We start from the raw sequence: 23542 nt of genomic DNA, 5'->3' as shown, positions 1-23542 counted from the left end.
AGTTTAGCTGCTCGCATGGCGGCCTTTACCACGACTCGCGCGAGCCTAAATGCGAGGCGGAAATGAGGGGAGATTTTGCAACGAGAGACAAGCAAGCGCATAAATGAAGCAACATAAACACACTCCATTTCCTCTTGTTTAGCGCAGGGATATTAAGTTTCAATTCTATCGAGGCAATGAGCGCCGCGAACCGTGCTGGAGCCGAAACAAGACGTGGTCGTGGAAGTCACAGCTGTAGACCGGAGTTTAAAACTCACGAGTAATCAAAAGTAAATGACCTTGAAAAATGATTACTCGTTGGTTTATACGGGAAGGGAAAAAACTGCAAGATTGAATTAAGAAAGTAACAAATAATATTGTTTTAATGAATCATTTTAGACCCTTTATTTAAAAGGTGTTTATAATGAGAAGAATAACTTTATCTAAAGTGAGAAACACAAACAAAACCAGATAAGAGTGAAACTGTTGCGACGTTACCTTTGATATTGAGGCGAAGGTCTGAAACCAGCAGGGCCGAAAAGAAATAAAAAGAACGTATGGAATCTTTGTCACCGGGGATGTTTTAAGGCTGATTCAAAATCCAAAAGAAAGCCGAGCGAAGATCACAGTCCGGGAGTTCACAAGATCTTCCTTCCATTTGTGTTCTTTCAAGTCAAGTTCTATCATTTTTCTTCAATATGCCCACTTTTTAAAAAAAAACAAACATTTCAGGTTGATTCTGTTTGATTTTTTTCCGCCCACACTTCTGTCGTTGCCTCGCTCTGCAATCAACCTCACATGTGCAGGATCCCGCCCTCTTCATGTCACTTCCTCAATCATCTTTTTGCCTTTTATTCTTAGTAAAAAATGAAAATACATTTGAAGAAATCTCCTCATTTATTGTTCTACATTTAGGTAATGATGCATTCTGGGATTTCATGAGGCAAAATTCATTATATGCAATATTAAAAAAAAGTTTTTATTATATTGCACTATTTATAACTTATTCATATTTATATTTATAAAATCACCCTATGCTGTGTTTTTTTAAACGGTTGCCAAGCAACGTAATTTCGTTGCCAGTTTTCCCTGCTGTGTTCTTCTGTGCAATGACAATAAAGAAAGTCTAACCTCTAAAAACAATGTCTCAGCTGAACCCTTTTTTTTTTTTAATGTATTTATTTATTTGGATTTAAATCATAAAATGGTCATCCTGCACTGATAATGTGAAAATAAATAGGAATAATAATTATGTGGAAATGTTGCCACAGGAATACAAGAAGGTCTAATATATTGAAAGTTAAAAATAAATAAATAAAACAAAAATTATGTCATAATATTGACAGTTTTCTCAGGATTTTTAATTTTTTATTCATGTATTTTATCTATTTATTTATTTGGATTTAAATAATAAAATGGTCATTCTGCACTGATTATATGAAAATAAATAAGAATAATAATTATGTGGAAATGTTGCCACAGGAATACAAGAAGGTCTAATATATTGAAAGTTAAAAATAAATAAATAAAACAAAAATTATGTCATAATATTGACAGTTTTCTCAGGATTTTTCCTTTTTTTTATTCATGTATTTTATCTTTTTATTTATTTGGATTTAAATAATAAAATGGTCATTCTGCACTGATTATATGAGAATAAATAAGAAGAATGATTATGTGGAAATGTTGCCACGGAAATACAAGAAGGTCTAATATATTGAAAGTTAAAAATTAATAAATAAAAAATAAATTATGTCATAATATTGACAGTTTTCTCAGGATTTTTCCTTTTTTTTATTCATGTATTTTATATATTTATTTATTTGGATTTAAATAATAAAATGGTCATTCTGCACTGATTATATGAAAATAAATAAGAATAATAATTATATGAAAATGTTGCCACAGGAATACAAGAAGATATAATATATTTAAAGTTAAAAATAAATAAATAAAACATAAATTATGTCATAATATTGACAGTTTTCTCAGGATTTTTCATTTTTTTTATTAATGTATTTTATCTATTTATTTATTTGGATTTAAATAATAAAATGGTCATTCTGCACTGATTATATAATAATAAATAAGAATAATAATTATGTGGAAATGTTGCCACAGGAATACAAGAAGATCTAATATATTGAAAGTTAAAAATAAATAAATAAAACATAAATTATGTCATAATATTGACAGTTTTCTCAGGATTTTTCTTCTTTTTTTTATTTGTTGTATTTAATAACACCGTGTTTTTAGACCAAATCATTTATTTCTTCTTTTTTTTTAGACTCTGTCTTTGGCGTTCTGGAGCTCCAGGGTTAGGGGTCCTGTGGTCCAGGTCCTGGCGGGGTTAGGGGACCAGGAGGTCGGGTTAGAGAGCAGGGCTCCCGGGGGTCTGGAGCTCCAGGGATAGGGGTACAGCTTCTGGCGGGGCCAGGGGAGCAGGAGGGCGGGTACGAGAGCAGGGCTCCCGGAGGTCTTTAGGCTCTGGTTTTAAGTGTTTTCTGGAATTAAAAACTTTTAAAAAACTATGTTAATTCATCTTTTTTTAAATAGTTAGCATGAAAACAACTATACATGCATCTGTGTTCGTTTGTTTGTTTACGTTTGTGAGCTCCGTGGTTTGAACAGAAGAGAGTTCAAGGTGGATGCTTGAGATATACTTTGAAGTCATCTTGGCTTCATCCAGAGACAACAAGCAGTGAAGCGCATCATCCAGCGAGGACCCACTGTTTTCTTCCAGAACTCCTGCTATTTTTCTCTAGTTTTTCTGCCTTTAATCCTTCTTTATTTAGATTTAAATGTAAGAAATTGAGCAATTACAAACTTAAATTAATTTACAAAAAGATGTCTAAATATATATATATATATACTGTATATATATATATATATATATATATATATATTTCAGTTCAGTTCTAAGAAGAAAAACAAGTGAAGGTAAAGGACAAAAGAACAATCCCTCACACGCAACGTTTCACAACAAACACCGGAGCAAAAAAAAAAAAAAAGAAAGTTAAACATGATATAAGTGACCTTGATATTGCAGAAGACACATCAATCTCCAGCAAGACGATACATCAAGCGTTCAGAGTGGGACTGGTCAGAGAGCTGCAGGACGTGGAGGGTAAGAGGGATGCAAAAGATGAATGGAAGTGCTGGGATGATAGATGTGTTTTGGGCTGTGAGGTAAAGCAGTGGGACTGAGAGTGAACGTGGAAAGCAAAGTTGGGAAGTGATGAGACTGTTTTTCCATTTCATTTTCAGAAAAATAAAAGAAGGGGGGGAAGAAATGGCTGGTGTAGTCGGGGTTTATCTCTCGGATACAAGGTTCCCCCCATAAATACACAATAAGGAGTTCTTCCTGGAGTGGTTTTGTTGAGCTGTCATGAACTTAAATTGCCTTTGTGAGAGGAGATGTTAACAAACCTTCTTTTTGAAGGATGAGAGTCTGTTGGGTGGAAATTGTTTTATGCTTCTAACGGGCGGATGCTCTTCTAAAACACGACACTTTTTAAACTTTAATCATGCATGAATAAAAGAAATTCAGATTCTACTAAATAACTGAAAGACAATTCAATTTCTTGTCACTATTTCAAGATACTTTTTGTTACATAAACCCATGATAAATAAGTTGCTTTTTGGGGGATTTATTTAACTTGTGTAAGTACAGAATGAAAAATGTTGGGTGCTGAGAGTAGTTCATAGTTAGTTAGATCCGTTTAGGTTTTTATATTAAAGTTTAAAAGTAATTATATTCACAGACCGACAATACAATTACTTACAAAAATCAACAATTAAAAGCATGAAAAAACGCTGACTCGGCAAGAGCTGTGGGCTGGTTTCAACAAGATGTTTGAGTAGAGATGTCACGATACTAAGACTTTCAACTCGATACCAATATTTAGAAAAATATACTAAATACCATTTTCTATATCACAAGGATCAAAATACAACCCTCAAATTAGGAATTTGTATTAACAAGAAGTAAAATTAAAAACATATCTTACAACTTGTTACAATTAACAGAAACACACCTTAAATATTCAAAAATCTATAATATGCAAATGCGAAGGTTTCAGGTCCGAGGTAGTGATAAAAAAAAAACAAATAAACAATATTTTGAGGCACATCTTGTTTTAAAATAATGCTTTGTGTCGGTTGTAATGGACAGAAATATTGTTTATTTAAATAGGCAAACAGGAAGTCTCTGCACTTTTTACTTTGTTCTTACTTACATACTTACTTTCTCGGATAATCAATAACTTACACTGGAGTATAAGTTTTGATAGGAATAGTTCTTGAATATGAGACACTCGATGAGAATGTTCTGTATTCATCTCTCTTTGCAAGTAAAATTGTTTTGCCTTTAAACCAATTCTGATTCCGGATGTCTCTTCTCATTCCACAGCCTTAAGTTATTTAATTCCTAACCTGACCAGTATCCACCACAGCATCTGAGCGTAACACACTTGCAACGCTGACGCTGACGAATAACAAAACAAATCCAAAAGAGTGTAAAATCCAGGACTTTGTTGTGATTTGTTTACTTTCACATTCCATGTTAACACAAACACAGTTTTCAAGGGGATGAACACGATGTTCTGAGGAGTCTTTGGTTCTTAAATCCTCTTTATTTGTTTCACAAACATGTGTTAGAAGACGGTGTTCTCATCAATAAATACAACATTCAGCCTGGAATAACATAATCCGTCTCTTCGCTTCTCTGTCTCCACTGGTTCATTCACTTTGTCACGGTGGGCTTCAGGAGATAATAAGACTTTTATCTACTCGGGTCCTCTCGTGATGCTCTGCTTGGGTCCAAAAAAAATGTTCTCCTTAACCTTGTTCTTGATCTCATCACGCTGATGAAGTCCGAGGCGGCTCGCTGTGCTGGAGCAACAGAGCTGATGTTTGGGCCGTCGAACCTGGTCAAACTTGTTCAACCGTGTGGATCCTGTTTGGAAAGATATTGAGGGAAAAAGTTATCAAAAAATATGTAAATGTAATCCCTTCATTTTTCAATATCGGTTCAGTTCTCCTCTATTTTCATGAGCGGGAGAATGACCTCGAGTGAAGCCGACTGCAGGTTTAAATGTTAGGAGAAACATTCCACACACCTCACTGCTTCATGACGATGTTGGATTCAGGTGAGGAGACGGTGCTTCTGCCAGGAGAGACGTCAGAAAGTGACGCAAGGCGTCGCTGGACGTCATCATCCTCTGGAGCAGCTTCATGAATGAAAACAAGTCTCTTTCGTCAATTTATCGGATTTATTCTTTTTCACAGACAAAAACATTGGGTGAGGAATGAATAAATAAGTGAAAGAAAATCTGACAAAGATTTGTTAAAATGAAGCGACGATTTGTTTACTCTAAGGATTGCAGTTTGAGAATATTGATTGCTGGAAGTGCAAATATTATAGATTGTTGTGTTAATACTTCAGATTTTAATAGTTAAAGATCAACTCATGTTAAAACCGGACTCTCCTGACTCACTCACGTGTTTCAAATGTTGAATCTTCCTCTCCAAGATCCAGTAAGTCTCTCATCATGACCATGTTTTGAACGTATTACTTTATAAAGTTCTCCCCCGTCTGACATCTTGGCGAAGGAGAGGTTACGAGAGCGGAGTTCATTATGACATAATAATGGTCTTCCCTTCTCCAGCCAGCTGTAATCACGCCCCGCTTTGTTTATAAAACGAGTCCCTTGAATGTGGAGACTTATGGGATCGATGACACGCAGTGACGAACCTCCATGTTTGACCAATCACAGCAGAGTGTGGTTATGGTAAACAAAATTGAATCTACAAAAAAAGTGTTTTCAGTGGGCGGGGCTTAAGATCATTTTCTAATGTTAATTTTTCAATGAAAATAAAGTTTTGTACAAACAGACACATACTGATGATACAATAGAGTGCAGTAGGTGGCGCTCACAGTTAAACAAAAAAACAGAAGTGAGATTTTGTCTAATCATTGGCTTGGAGCCTATGCTAGGAGAGGGCAGAGAGTGCCATCTAGTGGCCTTTGTATATGAGGACATTGTTTCACGACGCCTCATCAACCCATCAATAGTAAAACGACAACAAAAGTGTTGTAGCTACTACAGCCGTACAACAGACAATTAACACAAATGAAAGTCTCACTACACAGCATGAGCGAACAAAAACATAAACAAGTTGTGTTGAGATCTGTTAATGTTTTGTCCGGCCGCAAGTTTAAAGAGTTTTGATTGGTTTTTGGGTGATGTGATGTGAAATAAACGGCATGTGTCAAAATGATATATAACCTGTATATAACTGTTTACTTTTCGCAGCAATTATATTTTTTAACGCAACAAAAAGTTTGTCGTATTCTTTCCATCAAAAACGAATAACTGTAACATAAATGACTTTACTTAAGGACAGAAGTGCTCTTTAATTCACAAAAATCATTGTGTTTTTCACAAGCTCCGAAAAACATTAAAAAACATATTATGTCTTTTGACCAAAAAAAATCTAGGAATTAGCATTGACACTTATCATTGCTTTACTTAGTGTTCTTTTCACATTTGGCATTTTTTTTTCCAATTTTTAAAAATGTCTCAGTTTGTAATGACCCTCTAGGCTAGGGCCACGTACCATCACCTCAAGGGCCACACATGACCAGCTCTAGTAGAAGAACTCACATTTCTCTGATACTTAAAACTCTTCAGTGGCTTCCAGTTTATTTCAGGATCAACTTTAAAATTCTGGTTCTTACTTTCAGATCTATTCATGGTCAGACCTTCCATCAGTGATCTGATCCAGCCTTACACCCCAGCTCGGGCTCTGAGGTCTGTGGATCAGAATCTACTGATGGTTCCTCGCACACGGTTCAGGACCAGAGGAGAGAAATCCTTCAAGACTGTTGCTCCTAAGCTTTGGAACGATCTTCCTCTCTCTTTGCGCTTGATGGATCTACTGACTCCTTTAAGAAACATATTAAGACGTTTCTATTTGTTCAGGCTTTTCCTTGATTTTCTGGAACTCCTGTTGTGTCATCAGTTTTATATTGACCTTTAAAGTATATACTTTATTGAATATTGTTTTGATTGTTTAAGCGCTTTGTGACCCTGGTCTGGAAAAGCACTATATGAATAAAAATTACTTACTTACTTACATGGCTTGACCTTGGACATGTGTGGTATAAAATGCCATAGTAACGATCATTCTTTATCAGTATTTGATAGCGATTTGATAGCGATTTGGTATTGTTTGTATCGAGTCCATCATTTGAAGAAGGCTGACGTAAACCAGGTTGGTCGGGATCTCAAACGACAGATGAGGCAACACTGTATCTGAATGACAGCAGAGCGGCTGCTTTCCAAAATCTGAACTGAAATAATGCATCAATCATTTTATTTATGAGGCTCCAGGGACCCAAACTACCAACCTAAATACTCGTGGAAAAAAAAAGTGACTACTGTGTAGGAGCCTTCGAAGAATTCCATGTCTATGGAGGACGACAAAGGGTAACACACAATGACGGCCCGGAAATTCCATCCTGTTTTTCACTCTTCTTCTCCTCCGTCATCCACCAACCAGTCTCACTAACAACCCGACTGTCAGATCGCTGCACGACTTCTTCAGCTCGGTAAAGTGGAGAGAGAGAAAAAAGTCGTGCTCCCGACATGGTGCCGGGAAAACAACTTTTATTATTAATGGAGACAAGAACCCCTTTCGTCATAAAAGACAGCAGAGAAGGAGGGACTCGTCAACCTGTTGTCAAGGGGCGAGCGTCAGGAATCTTTGGGGCGGATGTGAAGAATAGTTTACGAGCTAGCACTGATTTTATAAATACAGAAAAGCTAATAATTGCTAATATTACTTCCATAATTCAGGAAAATGTGGTTTTTGGTTTGTTCGATATCCATCAAACTCTTTCTTTTAAATCTATGTTAAAAAAGCACTTTTTATAGACAGGTTTTTTTGTGATGTCGCCGTTTAACTCATAACTAGATTCATTAATACATACTCTGTAAATTAAATGTATTTTGTTTTACATTATTTTATCTTTAACATTGTGCTGTTTGTAATGTAGTAAGCCATTTTTAAATGACTTGTTATTAGTTTGTTAGGCACCTTCTGACACTGTTTATTCGGAAACCTGCTCTATAAATACAATTGTAAGTAAGTAAGTAATATTTATAGAGCGCCTTTCTAGACCAGGGTCACAAACGGTTAAAAAATCAAAACAATACTCAATAAAATATATACTTAAAAGGTCAAGATAACACCGAGAACAACACAGGAGCTCCAGAAAAATCAAGGAAAAGCCTGCACAAGTAAAATTTGTTATATTATTATTTTAACTATATATTATTATTATTATTATTATTATCATTATTTTAAACAATTGTTATTATTAGCTTTAATAATTGCTATTCTAGCTATTAGGCTATCTAGTTCTCTAAAGCACAGTACTGTAATCTTACGATTCTATACGAAATATTCAGCTCACGATATGATCCGATACGACATATTTTTATATATATATATATATATATACATATATAAACTTGCGTAATTTTCTGAAAAGATTTTAGGGGACACTGAAGTATTAGTTAGATCTTGTGGTAGTTCCACTTACTTTTAGTTAAATTTATAGAACTAAATATGTTAAAACGTCATCTTTAAAGGCGGTTATGGCCAGTTGTATCCTCTCATCCTCAGTCATCCCCTGGATCGGACATAATGACTGCTGCCATCTAGCGGCTGGAAGTTTAGTGGCAACACTGTGAATATTTCCAAGTGAATTGCAAAGAGAAAATCGAATTATTTGATTGTGTACTGAAATATAAACCATAAAATAAAATAAGATAAAGTATTGTTCTTTCTTTCTTGAAATAAAAAAAATCAATAGTCAAAAAAAAATGGATATACTGTATATCGGTTGTCGATTTTTCTCTCAAACACCTCTTTCATCCTTCTGTTACGTCGTAAACCTGCAAGATCTATTCCAGGCAGTCAGTGAGAGACATTAAAGAAACCCATGAGGGCGAATGAAACGTTGGGTCTGTAACCCGAGCGCTAATGCTCAACAACACGCCGATTCTTTTTTGAAGCGGCGCTACAGGAACGTCAGGACACGCTTACAAAGTTCACCCTGATCGTGATCGATGTAAAAAGAGACAATCGACGACCTTGTGGTTCAGAAGTCGGGGAAAAATGGGGGGAAATACATCCCGAGTTTACCCGTCTCGTGATGGTCTCGGCTCGGGGGCCAGACGACCACGGCGTCCCCCCCCCCCTCTGACTGATGAGCTCCGGGGCTATAAGCTCCGGACTGCATGCCGACCCACAAGCCCTCTCTCCCGGCGCCATTCCTCAACCAGGCGGAGAGAGCGAACCCGTCAGGCATGAGCTGCCTCTAACAGCTCTGGGCCCACACAATCACAGTCAGTGATTACCCATCACATCATCACGGATGGATAGACAGATACTGATACGTCTGAGCCTCGGAGAGAGAAAGAGCCCTTTTTTTTTTGTGATTTAAGTTTGTATGGGCGCATGATTGTTCCTCCTAATGCATTTGAGTTGGAAATGCAGTGTGAATATTGGTGCCGCCGATGTGAGGGTCTCATGTTTGATTCATGGGTCAACTTTAAATCCTCTTCCATTCTTCCCTGCATCAGAATATAAAGTGTAATTGAATTAGTCATTCAGAGCCAACGGCCTATAAAAAAAATGATGACACTGTATCATCCGCTGTGTCTATTGTATCATCAGTGTCTGTTTGTAAAAAACTCTCTTTTCATCGAAATATTTACATTAGAAAATCATCTTAAGCCCCGCCCACTTAAAACGGTTTTGTTGTTTTTGGAGATTAAATGTTTGTAATAACCACACGCACTCTGCTGTGATTGGTCGGTCATGGAGGTTTGTTTGTCAGAGGGACTCGTTGTATAAACAAAGCGGGGCGTGATTACAGCTGGCTGGAGGAGGAGTGAAGCCATTATTACGTCATAATGGATGCCGCTCTCGTAACCTCTCGTTCGCCGAGATTTTAGAGAGGAAAAACTTTATAAAGTGATAAGTTCGAACCAAATTTTTGGGCCAAAAACTCTAAAAAGTAACAAATTACTTTGAAAATAATCCCAACCCTTTGGTCAACATTAGTGAGAGTAGAAAATGAAAGGATTTGGATGAATTATCACTTTAATACTGTAAACTACAATTAAAATTAACACTTGTTTAAAATAAATCTACCCTTAAAGTGTTTTTCTATGGTGTTAATTAAAGTGAACTCTCCTTTAGCAAATCTTGATGGGTGTTAATTCTATTAAACTCTGTCTTCAGTGTTCAATATTGTGGCGAGCACAAGAAACCACGATGACAAGTGTGAGACTACTTGTCATCGTGGTTTCTTATGTCCATTGTCGACAAACATTACATTAATTTAGTCCAGCCAAGTAGACAAAGTCAATCATTTGTTTAAATTGACAATCCAACATTGCAAGGGCCTCTGTCCCTCTCAACAACACTCTCAATAATGTAAGTAAGTAAGTAATTTGGATTTATAGAGCGCTTTTCCAGACCAGGGTCACAAAGCGCTTAAGCAATCACAACAATATTCAATAAAATATATACTTTAAAGGTCAAGATAATACTGAGAACAACACAGGAGTTCCAGAAAATCAAGGAAAAGCCTGAACAAATAAAAACGTCTTAAGATGTTTCTTGAAAGAGTCAGTAGATCCATCAAACGGTGACCTGATATCAACCTGAACAGCTCCCATGATGCTTTGCGGCTCATCTAACCAATCAAAACTGTCCATCACAACAGTAGACAGTTTATTATACAGTATAAAAAAAAAACGGAGATATTCATCAACGCAATATCTCAGCCAACCAAAGAGTCACCATTTTCATATTGTCTAGTCAGCACTATGCAAAACCCACAGTTAAATTGCAAGCATGTTGGCAAGGGGATGGACTGGGTTTTCGTCCGACTAATCCACATTTAAAGCCCAAATTATCTACTTGCGGTTAGATAAGTGGTCATTTATAATTTGGATAAAACTGTTTAATGGACTTGAATCAAATATGAGAAAATATTTTTTTTCTGGATCATATAAATTAAGATATTTACAGTATTTAAGTTTTATTGACACTTAATGTTATTAAATCATTTAAAAAAACAACTTTTCATTCCTAAAATCCTCCCTGTCCAAAACAAAAGTTAACTTTCTGTTTTTATAACTCGCTGCACTTTTTAAGTATCTCACAAAGATGGGTTTCTCATCTCAAACTGGTTCAGCAGTTCAGCAGCTTAGCTTTCAACTGGTTCTGCAACATCACCGCCTCCTGTTCACCTCAGAGTGGGTTGGAAATGCTTTTAAATCTCGTCTAATAAATGAGATCCTGACCGCCACATGACAGCTCGCGGTCCTAAATCTTTTGAGTCCTTCCTAATTGATCCAAAGCTGAGGCTCTGGTAAAAAACCAAGGTCAAGATTTTACTTTAATTATGGTGGCCAGACTGGTCTATGAAGGTGAGGCTAGTAAAGCATCTGCCTTATTCTTTAAAAACAGATTTTATCAACCAACTTTTAGTAGATAATATAATATTTTTATGTTTTTTTAATTGCCTTTTTAAAATGAAATCCAATTATTTTTATGTCGCTTGTCGTACGATTTTATGATTTTGAGGAAATAAAACAAATATTGATCCATGATGGTAGAAACACAGTTTATCTGTTGTTGACAAAATTAAATATAAACGTAGATTTAGTGATTATTAACAACCATTTCTTTGAATTAAGATGACCAGATTCACACATGAAAGTCATCGATCAATTCCATCGTGATTAATAACAACTTTCGATTGGGATTCACCTGATGTATCAACATAATCATGCAAAGTTTCATCTTGGTTCTGAATATGAATCTTTCTTACCGATGAATGTTGTCTGTTGATCCTCCGTGCCTGAGTCAAGGAAAGATTCAGACGCCAACATCGTGCGGTGGAATTCAATAGGTGTTCTGTAAATAGAAAAATACAAGTTTTATTGTGTCTTGTTGATAAGAATCTCTTGTAAATTCAAATTCACTACACAAGAGCCCATTTTTATGAACCTTTTAAGAAGTAGACTCATAAAATAAACCAGTCCATTGACTCAGGATCTTTGTTTCTGCCAGGAAATAAAGTGTTTTTCTGAATTATAACAAACGTACTTGTTGCTTTAAAACAGATAAAGACAAAACTATGAGAAAAGTTACACAACTATTTAACCTTTTGTTTGTTTTGATGGCTTTTGTAATCGAGATTTATCTATTTTATCTGTTAACATCCAGCTTCTGGCGCATTACTGCCACCCCTTGTTCCAGAAACTATCATCTTAATGTGTATTGTCTCTTTTAATATTATTATTATTATTATTTTTATTAAATGTTGGGGATCACCATTACTTATTTTCCGGGTATTTTTAAAGTTAGTTTTACAGTGTATCAAGTGAAACCTTGGCAAATATAAGTAAAAGTCACCAGCCATAAAAAATAAACATAACAAACCAAAAAAAAATCGATATTGAAGAACGAAAAAACACATATATATTAGCGGAACTGGACTATAAAACACATTTTTGTGGGAAATTACATTTTTGGACACTGTTGTCCGTGCTTTCATAGAGAGACGGTTACGATTCGGTGAACTGCGAGCTACTGCAATGGCACCTTGTGACCCTACCATGGGTTTGGTGCACACTTTTGAAATAACTGTATATGATTATAGCTGAAAAATTAAACTCCTCTAATACACTTAGCAAATTATTAATCCTCCAAGACCAATGGGGAAAGACAAAATCAAACACAATAATAATATTTTTGAACGACCCCAAGGGGAACTCCTTTGGTGCACGCTGAAACCACGTTTCTTTAGAAAAAAAGGACTTCAAGCAAAGTCTATATTTTAAATTTATAGCAAAGTTTATGTTTATAGCAATAGCAAGTCTCTCTCGAAAAAGTGGTTCCTCTAGTTGTCGGCATCTAGCTCTTAGCTTCCTCCACTTGCTAACCTGCTTATTGTTAGGTACCTCCTTGAGTCCATACTGGTCCATACTTCACCGTTTTCGTACGTATATTTTCCCTACCTGCCGCTTGTAATCTGAATTTGTTTTCAGTCTTTCTTAGTTGTGTCAGTTCATGTTTTAATTTTCAGTGCTACAGGCATAAGAAGATACAGGCAGAGAAGCCTAAAGCGCCACCTTGTGGCTATCAGTTTAAAAAGTAACAAACATGTCTAATCACTGTAAAATTTAAATAAAAAAACGAACATGTGAAATCACTAAAGTTTAAATTAAAACGTTGTTTCCGAGTATCAGTTGCAGGACCAGCCAGACCATGAAATATTTTGACTTGAAGACTGGAAAATACATCGATTTTAAACTATAATGTACAAACGCAAACACTGGTTAAGATACACGTCTAATGTGCAACATGTAAACAAAGTTTTACCTTACCTTACCTTACCTTACCTTAAATGAACGGTATACATGCAAATATCTGAGCTCGAGCCATTTTGTTTCACTGCAAACCTCATTAAGAATTACAGTCACATGGTCTGTCGTCACTTAAACAGATGTTGGACTTTCATGATGCCGATGAATTTCTTATCACACTTCTGTGTAGCAACACAAATGTTCATGAATACATATCAGACACTCGTGTCAGTCACATACTTCTAGCACCTGAAGGCTGGCCACTGGCAAAGCATGCGAGCAGGTCATCAAACTAACCCTCCATAGAGTCCATAATTCATCAAACTCAACTCTCTCTCTCTCCATACCATTATTACAGAGGCTTATTAAAATTCAACATCTCTAGCCTTTCTTTTCGGCCACCTAGCTGCTCTCCCTGCCTCTCTATTAAGCTCCGCCGCCACCACCGCTGCAGGCTTATTGCACTCAAGATTGGCTCGGTACTCTATTCTGCAGTTAAAGGCTGATACAGCTGGGGACTCGCTGCATTCCGGCTCCGGCAGTCAGCGGGCCTAAAACTGCACTCTGCTCTCCACCAGCCCCGGCTCTCTCCAGTGGGCAACTCTGCCCGAAAGGAGTCACTTAAATAAAGGAGTGTAATAATAGGACCTGCTGAAGCCAAGCCCTGAGGCGGTCTTCTACACAATAAGTGCTGAGAAACTGCTTTGTACACTGATTGACTCGCCTTTACCAGCGGAGATGCAATGCAGTACACGATATATAAGAGGTGAGGAACAATGTTTTCTGTGCAAATGACATTGAGAAAGTACCTGCAGGTATAACCTTGGTACTATCTATCGATCGGTCTGTGTCTGTCCCTCACTTGTCGTCATCTTATAGTGGCTAAGTTCCAAAGTTTGCTGCAGTGAATGTCAGGGATGTTGTGATACGATTTGATCAGTTTAATTTAGCTCACAATAAGTTTCGTTCATTCTTTCAATCATTCATTTTTAGTGTCGATTGACCCCTTATAATGGTTGCAGGTTCCCTAAGTTCCCAATCAACCTCTGTATGTTTTTTCGGACTGTGGGAGGAAACCGGAACGATGCGGTTCCATACGATAAATGTCACTTGCATAATTTTTTTTATTGACATTTTGTGATTCTTCCACTCTCTTAGGGTTTAATTAATTAAACAGAAATCCAAAATATGTCCAGACATCAGCTTTAAAAGCTGCTGGAGTCGACTGTATCCTCTTGTCCCCAGTCACCTTAGGGATCTCACGGGAGTTGCAACACTAAAATGATCCTTTGGATGATTGTAGATTTTTTGAAAACTTGTCTTATTTTTTACACACTATATATACATTATAATATAACTATGATTAAAGCTAAAAATAATAATGGTTTTATTTTGTTTTTGTTTTTTTAATTAAAATTCTATTCATTTCTTTAATTATCTCTACAATTTATTATTGTAATTATTTCTATTATTGTACTTACTTTTCATTATTATTGTAATTATTTTGTATTATTGTTAGTATTATTATTATTTGTATAATTTTATTATATGTTGTTTTTATTATTATTATAATTACTTTTGGCTATGGATTTATAGGATTTTTTTATATTTTTTGGGAACTGCTGTAACAACAAACATTTCCCCAATGTTGGAAGAAAAAAGGTGCAACAATCAATTAATATACTGTAATTTAAAGTAGTGAATATCAAAATAAATATATGATTAAACCTGAAAAGACCTTGGAATGAAGAGAAACTGGATAAACCACCAACATGCATATTGAACAAGAGGGAAGAAACTTTTTTGTAATGGAAAGTCCAATTAAACTAAGTGCTAATGAATCTGCAGTCATGGCCAAAATTTGTCTTAAATAAGTCCTAAAAGTCAATTATTTCTTTAATTATTAATTTAAGTGAATATTATATTTTACAATGTGTGTTTTTACACTTCTTTCTATATATTAAGATGGATTTTATTATTAGTCTACGCTTTTCTTTATAATAACGTATTAAACTGTAGTTGTGTAGCTTATGATTCAATATGTTAAAATATATTTTGCATTAATATTAGGTTAAAAAAGGAGTATACCTGCGATGCTTTTTGAGACATAACTTGTCCATGTAGCTCAAGCTACTCTGCTTGAACTCCACGCGAAAAGGCGTTTTCCATTTCCCGCCATCGTTTCCTCTTCCTCCGCTCGTTTTGTCCGAGAGACGCTCCGACTGCGTCGCCATCGCCGACACCGTCGCTACAGAAACAAACACAAAAAGAAAAATATTTCAACATATTTTTTCCTTCTCGCCCCTTGTTATACCTCAAAACCCAATCTCCGACCGGCTCATCAGCACGAACACTTCCTGCGCCACCAAACAACGTTGAGGACGCTCGCTTAACTGGCCGCAGAAAAGAAGAAAATGATTGCACACCAACAACTTGGTCAGTCCGCGGTGACACTTTTAAATTGGACCCGGGGTATCATTGACTTGACAGAAACAATTAGAGGTAGTGGGTGTCGCGGCGGCAAATTGCAAGGTAAGAGAGAAAAAGCCAAAAGCGGCTGAGTCGGGGCCAAGCAATGAATCAGAGGATAGAGAGAAGAAAAAAAAATGACCGGAAAATGAGACAAGAAATAGTCGGTGCGATGATGAATCCTCGTTTTTTTGGGGGGGACACGCATGTGGAAAAAAAGTGAGACGGTGTGGCATCAGGAGTGTATAGATGGCTGGATGCAGAGCACGGATGTGCTTACACACTCGGCTCAGACGATTAGTGCAGTGGTGTGGAGTGTGGCCACCCTGCTCACTCCTCTCATTATCTCAATATGCAACAGCCATGGATTACCCTCCTACTGCCGCAGTAAGCACTTTCTACACGGCCTTAACAGATCAGAGCATGGGGAGGCGGGGCAGGGTTGATGTGGACTTGGCTGAAATGGCACAGCAGAATGTTTGCATGAAGGAGGGATCAGCGTTATCAACAGACGTATAGTTTTGCACGGTGTTCTCTGGAGCGGGACGTGGAAGTAACCGACGCGGTAACTTGTCGAAATCACTTCGTCGACAAATGCATCTTAAAGTGACGGTTCACCCGAGATTCACTTCGCACTAAAGGTTTCATTATCTTCATGGGAATCCGTCAGTTTTGGCGTTATAGACAAAAATGTATGTCCATGCTAATGTAGCAACTAGCACTCGCTCGTTTTTCGCCTTCATCTTCCTCCAAAATGACAAACTTAAAAATATCTAAATACCTCAATACTGCTCGTCTGTTACGTCCCTCTTGTATTGAAGCCTCGACAATAGTAATAGTTCAGAATAAAATTAAAAGAAGTATATTTTAGCGTGGTTTTTTTAGCCCCGGTTTCTCAGCTCAAGGCTCCAACCGGCACCTAGAGTTCCCCCATTCAAACACATTATAAGTGTCAGTGCGCAAGATGTACACTGATGGCCTGGGATCTTCCACAAAAATTATCTTAAAATATAGACTTATTTAAGTTTTTTCTGAACGTTCCTCTTGTCGAGGCTTCAATACAAGATGGACGTTACAGACGAGCAGTATGGAGAGATTTTGGATGTTGTTCTATCTATTTGGAAAAAGATAAAGACGGAGACAGGTGAGCTCCGTTGGCTACATTAAAATGAACAAACATTGTTGTCTATAACTCGAAAAGGCACAGATTAGCCTGAAAATATTCCCAAACCTAAATCGACATGAGGTCGAGTAGAAAATGAGTAAATTTTCTTTAAACGAAAATAAATATCTTGTAAGTTTTAAAAAAAAGGTTGTTTCCAACAAGTATGACAGTGTCTCCATTTGAGTCAAAGCTGTACATTGTGTACAAAAAAAAAATGATTTCCTGTTTTCTTACCTGCTTAAATTGTCATTTTTTCTGTTCTCTTGTCAAAAACTAGGAGCACAAAGACTCATTTCAGTGATTTGCAGCTACACATATTATAATTTAAACTGCAACATCAAGCAGACGCCAGAACGTTACTCTCATGTGTTCTCGGTACAGCTCTTTCGCTTTTTTCTCTGCAACAGTATTGTATATATTTATAAGTAATTTGTTTCTTCATCATGCTATTTTGTGTATTGTTAAAGTACTTTTTAGTTTTTTATCATGTTTTAATATTCTATGTGGTGGTTTTAGTTTTTAGATAATGATGATTCGACTTTGTTTTTGGAAGTAGTTTCTCAATTGTGTTCAACTATGTCGCATTTTTAACAAATTGTACTTTTGTACTAGATTTTTGGATCGATTTTTCTGTATCTCTTTAAATCTCACTCCTCGTTCTTCTCCTGCTTCTTACCTGCTTGGAGCAGCTGGACGTTAAACGTTGTTGGAGCAAGCACGAGCGACATAAACAACTTTAACAAGCTGTAAATTTTAAAATTTTCATTACAATTCAGTTGTTTTTTTTGTTGTTTTATTCCAGCATTGACTGTGTATACTTATCAGGTGCCTCGACGTATCTTAGTTTCACCACACACTTAAATGTATTTCCTTTTATACAGTTTTAACTTTTTTGGGGAAGTCCATGTGTTAATGTGGATAAAATGTATATACCTCCACTTATACTAAATACTTTGTATGCAAACTATTTATTTGAGGTTCAATTGATCTGAATTATCTTTATATTTTATCCATAATTATCTTAAACTCTCCATTTTTAACATAAACATTTGTGTACTTGAGTTTTGGCCCCTGAGACACAAGTTTAATGAGATAGGAGAAGAACAGAAGCTCAATCAAAACATCAACAAAAATTCAGAATTAAATATAAAAGCCATGAACAACTTATTCCAGGGTCGAGGCTGATATCACCTGATTGATCGACTGTTCTTTCGTGGTCCGGCGTCTGATGTTCCGCCGCCTCATCCCTCCTCTCTCCTCTCCACTCTCTCAGCGCCGCCTGAAAAGACCTGGCCGACTCCTCTTCACAATACTCTCCACTCAGAAGGGAACCAGAAGGGCCAGTCATTTCAACTTTGTTTCTCCCGCCTTGATTAATCCCCCCCTTGTTCTTTTCTATCAGGTTCAACGTGGACACCTGATGGAAGAAAATAAAAGAGAAGGAAGAAATGAAAAACAATATCCTTTGATTCATCACTCGTGTAAGATCATTAGACCTTTGATAACACGACTCAAACAGAAAAATCAATTCAACTGTTTGTTTTTTTGTTTTCTAGTACATATCCAAGTCAATTAAGATTAAAATTCAAAACATTTACTCTTGAAAATAAATCCAGTTGCATACCCCACTTTAAAAGAATATTTGCATCTGTTACAAGAGTAATATGCAGTTAATATTGTGTGCAGTTAAATAAAAGCTAGTATGTAAAATTATTTACTTAAAATAAATCTATTAGATCAGAACATTGCATGATGTATAAAAATGTATTTCAACTCTATTAATGCATTTCTCTATTCAGAGTTTGAGTTAACACAACACACTGAACAAATAAAAGTCAATTCAAGAATAATACTTTAAGCCTCATTATGCAAGATTGAAAATATTGTTTCTAGCTCCCCCTAGTGTCGGAACTTCTCCTTTCGCTATAGTTCTACTGATGCAGTCATGACTGTTAATAATTAATTGAAATACTGGAGAAATTTGGTTATAAGGTCATAAAGTTCATTCATTCATTTTCTACCGCTTTATCCCTTAAGGGGGTCTTGGGAAGACTGGAGTCTATCCCAGTTTCATTGGGTGAGAGGCAGGGGACACCCTGAACAGGACGCTATTTTGTCACAGGGCACACAAAGACAGACAACCATTCACACACACACTCATAACTATGGACAATTTCCCCAAGTTGTCAATCAACTTGTGTATGTTTTTGGACTGTGGGAGGAAACCGGAGTGTCCGGAGTAAACCCACACAACACGAGAACAAGCTGGCTTGACCTGGAAGCGAACCAGCAACCTTCTTGCTGTGAGGCTAAGAAAGTTGAATCCAAATCTACTTTTATATATAAATCCAAATTCTTTAAACGAACCAACTCCTCAAATATTAAATGACAGCAACGTTCAAAGCAAAAATCGATCTTTTACCATAAACTACATACATTTGCAGTGAAACATAAACCCTAAATATCTTTACGTTTAAAATCCGAAAACTATTAAATCATTATCTAAAAAAAATGCTTTTTTCCATTTCACTTGTATGTTTAAAGACTAGTATGCTAACATGCTATCATGCTAAAGCTTTATGTTTTTCACTGAGACAGAGATATCCATTGACACATTTTAAAAAATAGTTTTTCTTTTTTTTTTAAATCCTTAGAATTACATAAACTTCCTGTTAGAAACTCAGTCTGGATATTTCCACCCCCTCTGCGTCTATATTTCAATTCATATGTATGTATATAGTCAGTATAGTTGATACTTTTGTGAGTGAAAAAACCATAATGTAATGCAAGGTTTCTAATGAACAACGGAAAGAGGAGAAAAGTAAAGGCAGACAATAAGTAAAGAAGTCAATAATTGTATTCCTTCCTCCCTGTCGCCGCTCACACAGAACATAATTATGATGTAGCTGGCATTCCAGACCTCCATTAGTAAGTCAGCTATTTTCAGTTGGCAGGTATAGGCAAATCTCATTATGAGCTGTTAGGGATGGTGCCTTGCTCGAGGGAACTTCACGATGGCCTCCAGAGAAACTTTACATTTCCCCGACAACCTAGAATACCAGCTGAATTATTAAAGTAATTTTACAAACTCTTGTTTGTCTTCGATTTTCTGCTTTTTTGTTCCCCGTTTCTAATCCAGTGATTTAATAGAAAGACACGGTTTGATCAATATTTACCGTTAACATTCTTATAGACGGCTATAATGGTGTCTCAACACAAAGTATTTCAAACATCTCCGGTCCGCATTCCAACAAAGACGTGTCTGGAGGAAAAAATGTGATTCAAAATCTCAGACATAAGTGTAAGAAATAAGTATCCGAACTGAAAAAAAAAAAAACTTTTGCTCTATCATCTCCGGAAAAACTTGGAAAAGTCAAAGCTGGGGGTTGGACAAGGAAACCCAGCGGTGCTTTTTTGAGTGACAGAAATCATTATCCCGTGACATTTAATTTTGCCGAGAAACCACGAAATTGTAATGGTGGGGAATGTCTCATAATGTGCCCCTACAAGGCTGAATGTGATCATTCATAGCAGACTATCGGTTTCAAATGGACGTTAAGTCGTTCAGTTTTGGATTTCGGAACATAGTTTGCTGAAACACTTTTGAGTGAAAGGAACATATTTCACATTTATTTAGTTGATTTTCCACTCTGGGGTCTTTTTATCTGCTCTACCTATTAAATAACCATAGCAACTATTTTGGCTTTTGTTAGATTTCCATCCAGAATTTCTTCTTGTGGAGTCACCCAGGGGTCACTGTTTGGACCTTAATTATTTATAACTTGTATTTATGATGCAAAGTTTTACAAATATAAAAAACGGCTTTCATTTGAAGATTATTATTTTTCGTTTCTTTTTTTTTTGTATATTTTGTTCTTGTTGTTTTTCACTCCGCTAGCAGCAGCTGGGTTTGCACAGCTGAGCTTATTCGTGGCGTTCTCTCCCCCTTTTAAATATGTAGCAAGAGATCACCAGTCGATTTGGCTCCAATCTGTTCGCTTTGAAAACTTTAACTTTTGGATTTTTTTAACACGCATTTTTGGAAGTAGTTAGGTGAAGATAAAAGTTGCCATATACGCATGGTCATTGAAATAGTTATTATAATTGTCAGGTTTTTAAAGGACGCTAAAAATGTAAGGAAATTCAACATTAAATGAGGTACAACAACTTTATTTCAACATTATAAATACATTTCTGTATTTAAAATATGAAAAAACTATCTCACTAATATTTGCTCTTAATGGATCTACTGACTATTTCAAGAAACATCTTAAGACATTTTTATTTGTTCAGGCTTTTCCTTGATTTGCTGGAACTCCTGTTGTGTTATCAGTTTTATCTTGACCTTTAAAATACATACTTTATTGAATATTGTTTTGATTGTTAAATATAAATACAAATTACTTACTGACTCACTTACTAAATACAAGTAAATGTAGGCCTCGTTATGCAACATTGAACATTTTTGTTTCTTGCTCCCCCTAGTGTCGGAACACTGAAAGTGAGATTTTGTGACTTCTTTTTGTTAAAGCTTAATATTGAGACAGCGCAATTTCTACTTTAATATAAATAAAGGTTTTTAAAATTAACCAATTCGATAAATAGTAAATGACACTAACGTTCAAAGCAAAAAGCGATATTTTTACAATACAATAAACTAAAAAAATAAACCCAACATTCTGAGATATTTTGCTGTATCTGAGTCTGAATTTGAAATAGAATGAATACAGAAAACATTTATATATAGAGGTTAAAGTTTATGACAGGAATAGAAAGTGACTCACTTTTTATTCCATGTAATTGTACTTTTATTTTGTTTTATTTGAGTTTAAAATAAACTCAACTGAACTGTGTTGAAGCTTAGGTTGTGTCGAAGACAGGATTAGTGAGATTTAACACATGGATACATCAAAACCAGCGTGATGTATTTTGGCTCAACATTATGCAAAGATGTTCACACATTTTTGTTTTCCTAACAGATTAAAACATATCTTAATTGCTTTAAGTGTCAGCCTGAGAAGATGAAAAGGCTAAACACGGACCCTTTGATGTTTGTGTATATTTGTGTATGCTTTGTAAATAAACATCACGAAAATATCCGTCCTCGGTCAATAAACTGCCCGACTCTCATCCAAACTGAATTTTCTCCTTCCTTGACTTTGTGTGGTGACGAAAACTGCTAAAGCTCGAAGTTGCATTTTCAATCGATGCAGGTGTTAATTCAGTTTGATACCGTCGCACACCTGCAGTCAACCCTTCAGTGCATCAGGAGCCATGTTTACAAATAGGTGGTGTATCGATAACCGTCACACACACACACACACACACACACACTGAGCAGCACTTGGATATAACCAATCTCGACTACCACACGTCCGAGTCTATCAATTTCCCCTTGTTAACCGAGGGAACACCACTACGCAGAATGCCATTTAAGCGCAATCATATAATGGATCGGTGCTGCCGTCCCTCGTTTCTAGCGCTGCAGTGATCGTGGCGACAAGTCAGCACGCCTCCTGCTATCAACACACTATGGTGCACAATGTGACGCGTCAACGCCACGGCAACACATATATTTTTTAAATAATACATTTAAGGAAATATTTGAGGGGATTTGAATTGAGAAGGAAAGATTCTCAAACCTTTGCCAATATTGTGTTGATTCTGTGTTTGTCTTTTACCAAAATAACTTAAAAATAGATACAGGTTTTGTAGTCAAAGCACCGGGAAGATTGAATTTGGTCGTTGTTCGGGAAATCCATCTGGATCCAAGAATCTTTTGAAGAAGTCCTCACCCCCCGTGGTGAGGTTGACGGCATCGTCCTTGCTATTACTATGCGCTTTGTTCAAGCAAGACCAAGAACGCTACTGTCAGATTGAGCTCATTGCCAACATTTTTTCAAATCCTTAAAAATATATTTGACTTTTAAGAAAAATACAATGGAAATGATGATTAACATCACAATTTAGGTGTATTAAAGCTGCCCGGGGGAGGTCTGAGCGGTCAAAATTAATGCATTTACATTTTATTTATATTATTCATTCAATTAAATAACACATTTTTGGAAAATATAATAATTTAATTCAATAGAATTGAACATTGAAAGGTTGAATTTATTTTATTGAATAATTTAATTCAAAATTCAAAATATGTTTGTTTACACAGAGTTTGATATTATAATTCCAAAAATTCAAAAGTAAATGTTCTCGATACAATGTTAATTTTATTTTATTGCTGTTTAAATTCAATTAAAAAAAATGTGAAGCCTTTCAAATTCAATATAAATGTTGGTGGAATAAGAGTATCAACGTCTCAGATCGATAATGGCGATGGCATATATCATTTTTTAACTTCTGAAGTCAAAACTAAGTTGACACATAGTCAGGACAATATCTCAGTTGACGCACCAGTGCTTCGATGTCGTCACCTGATCGTCTACGTGTCGCATCATTGGCTGAAAGTTCAAGT

At 36.1% G+C, this 23542-nt stretch overlaps 1 protein-coding gene across 1 annotated transcript in view; it reads right to left on the bottom strand.

Annotated features, from left to right (window-relative positions):
- Nucleotides 1-4605: 4605 nt before the first annotated feature.
- Nucleotides 4606-23542, bottom strand: part of zbbx (zinc finger, B-box domain containing) — a 33368-nt gene continuing 14431 nt past the window's right edge. The window contains exons 7-11 of the mRNA XM_087795537.1: nt 18265-18490; nt 15528-15687; nt 11900-11985; nt 5100-5210; nt 4606-4936 (exon numbers count right to left, since the gene is read on the bottom strand). Of these exons, the coding sequence (XP_087651663.1) occupies nt 5101-5210; nt 11900-11985; nt 15528-15687; nt 18265-18490 (582 nt within the window). The 3' untranslated portion in view covers nt 4606-4936; nt 5100. The remainder of the gene's footprint in view (nt 4937-5099; nt 5211-11899; nt 11986-15527; nt 15688-18264; nt 18491-23542) is intronic.

Source organism: Callionymus lyra, chromosome 7, assembly GCF_982586985.1.
Source record: "Callionymus lyra chromosome 7, fCalLyr1.hap1.1, whole genome shotgun sequence".
In the NCBI taxonomy this organism is placed as follows: Eukaryota; Metazoa; Chordata; class Actinopteri; order Syngnathiformes; family Callionymidae; genus Callionymus; species Callionymus lyra.
This window is presented reverse-complemented; position numbering and strand designations above follow the sequence as displayed.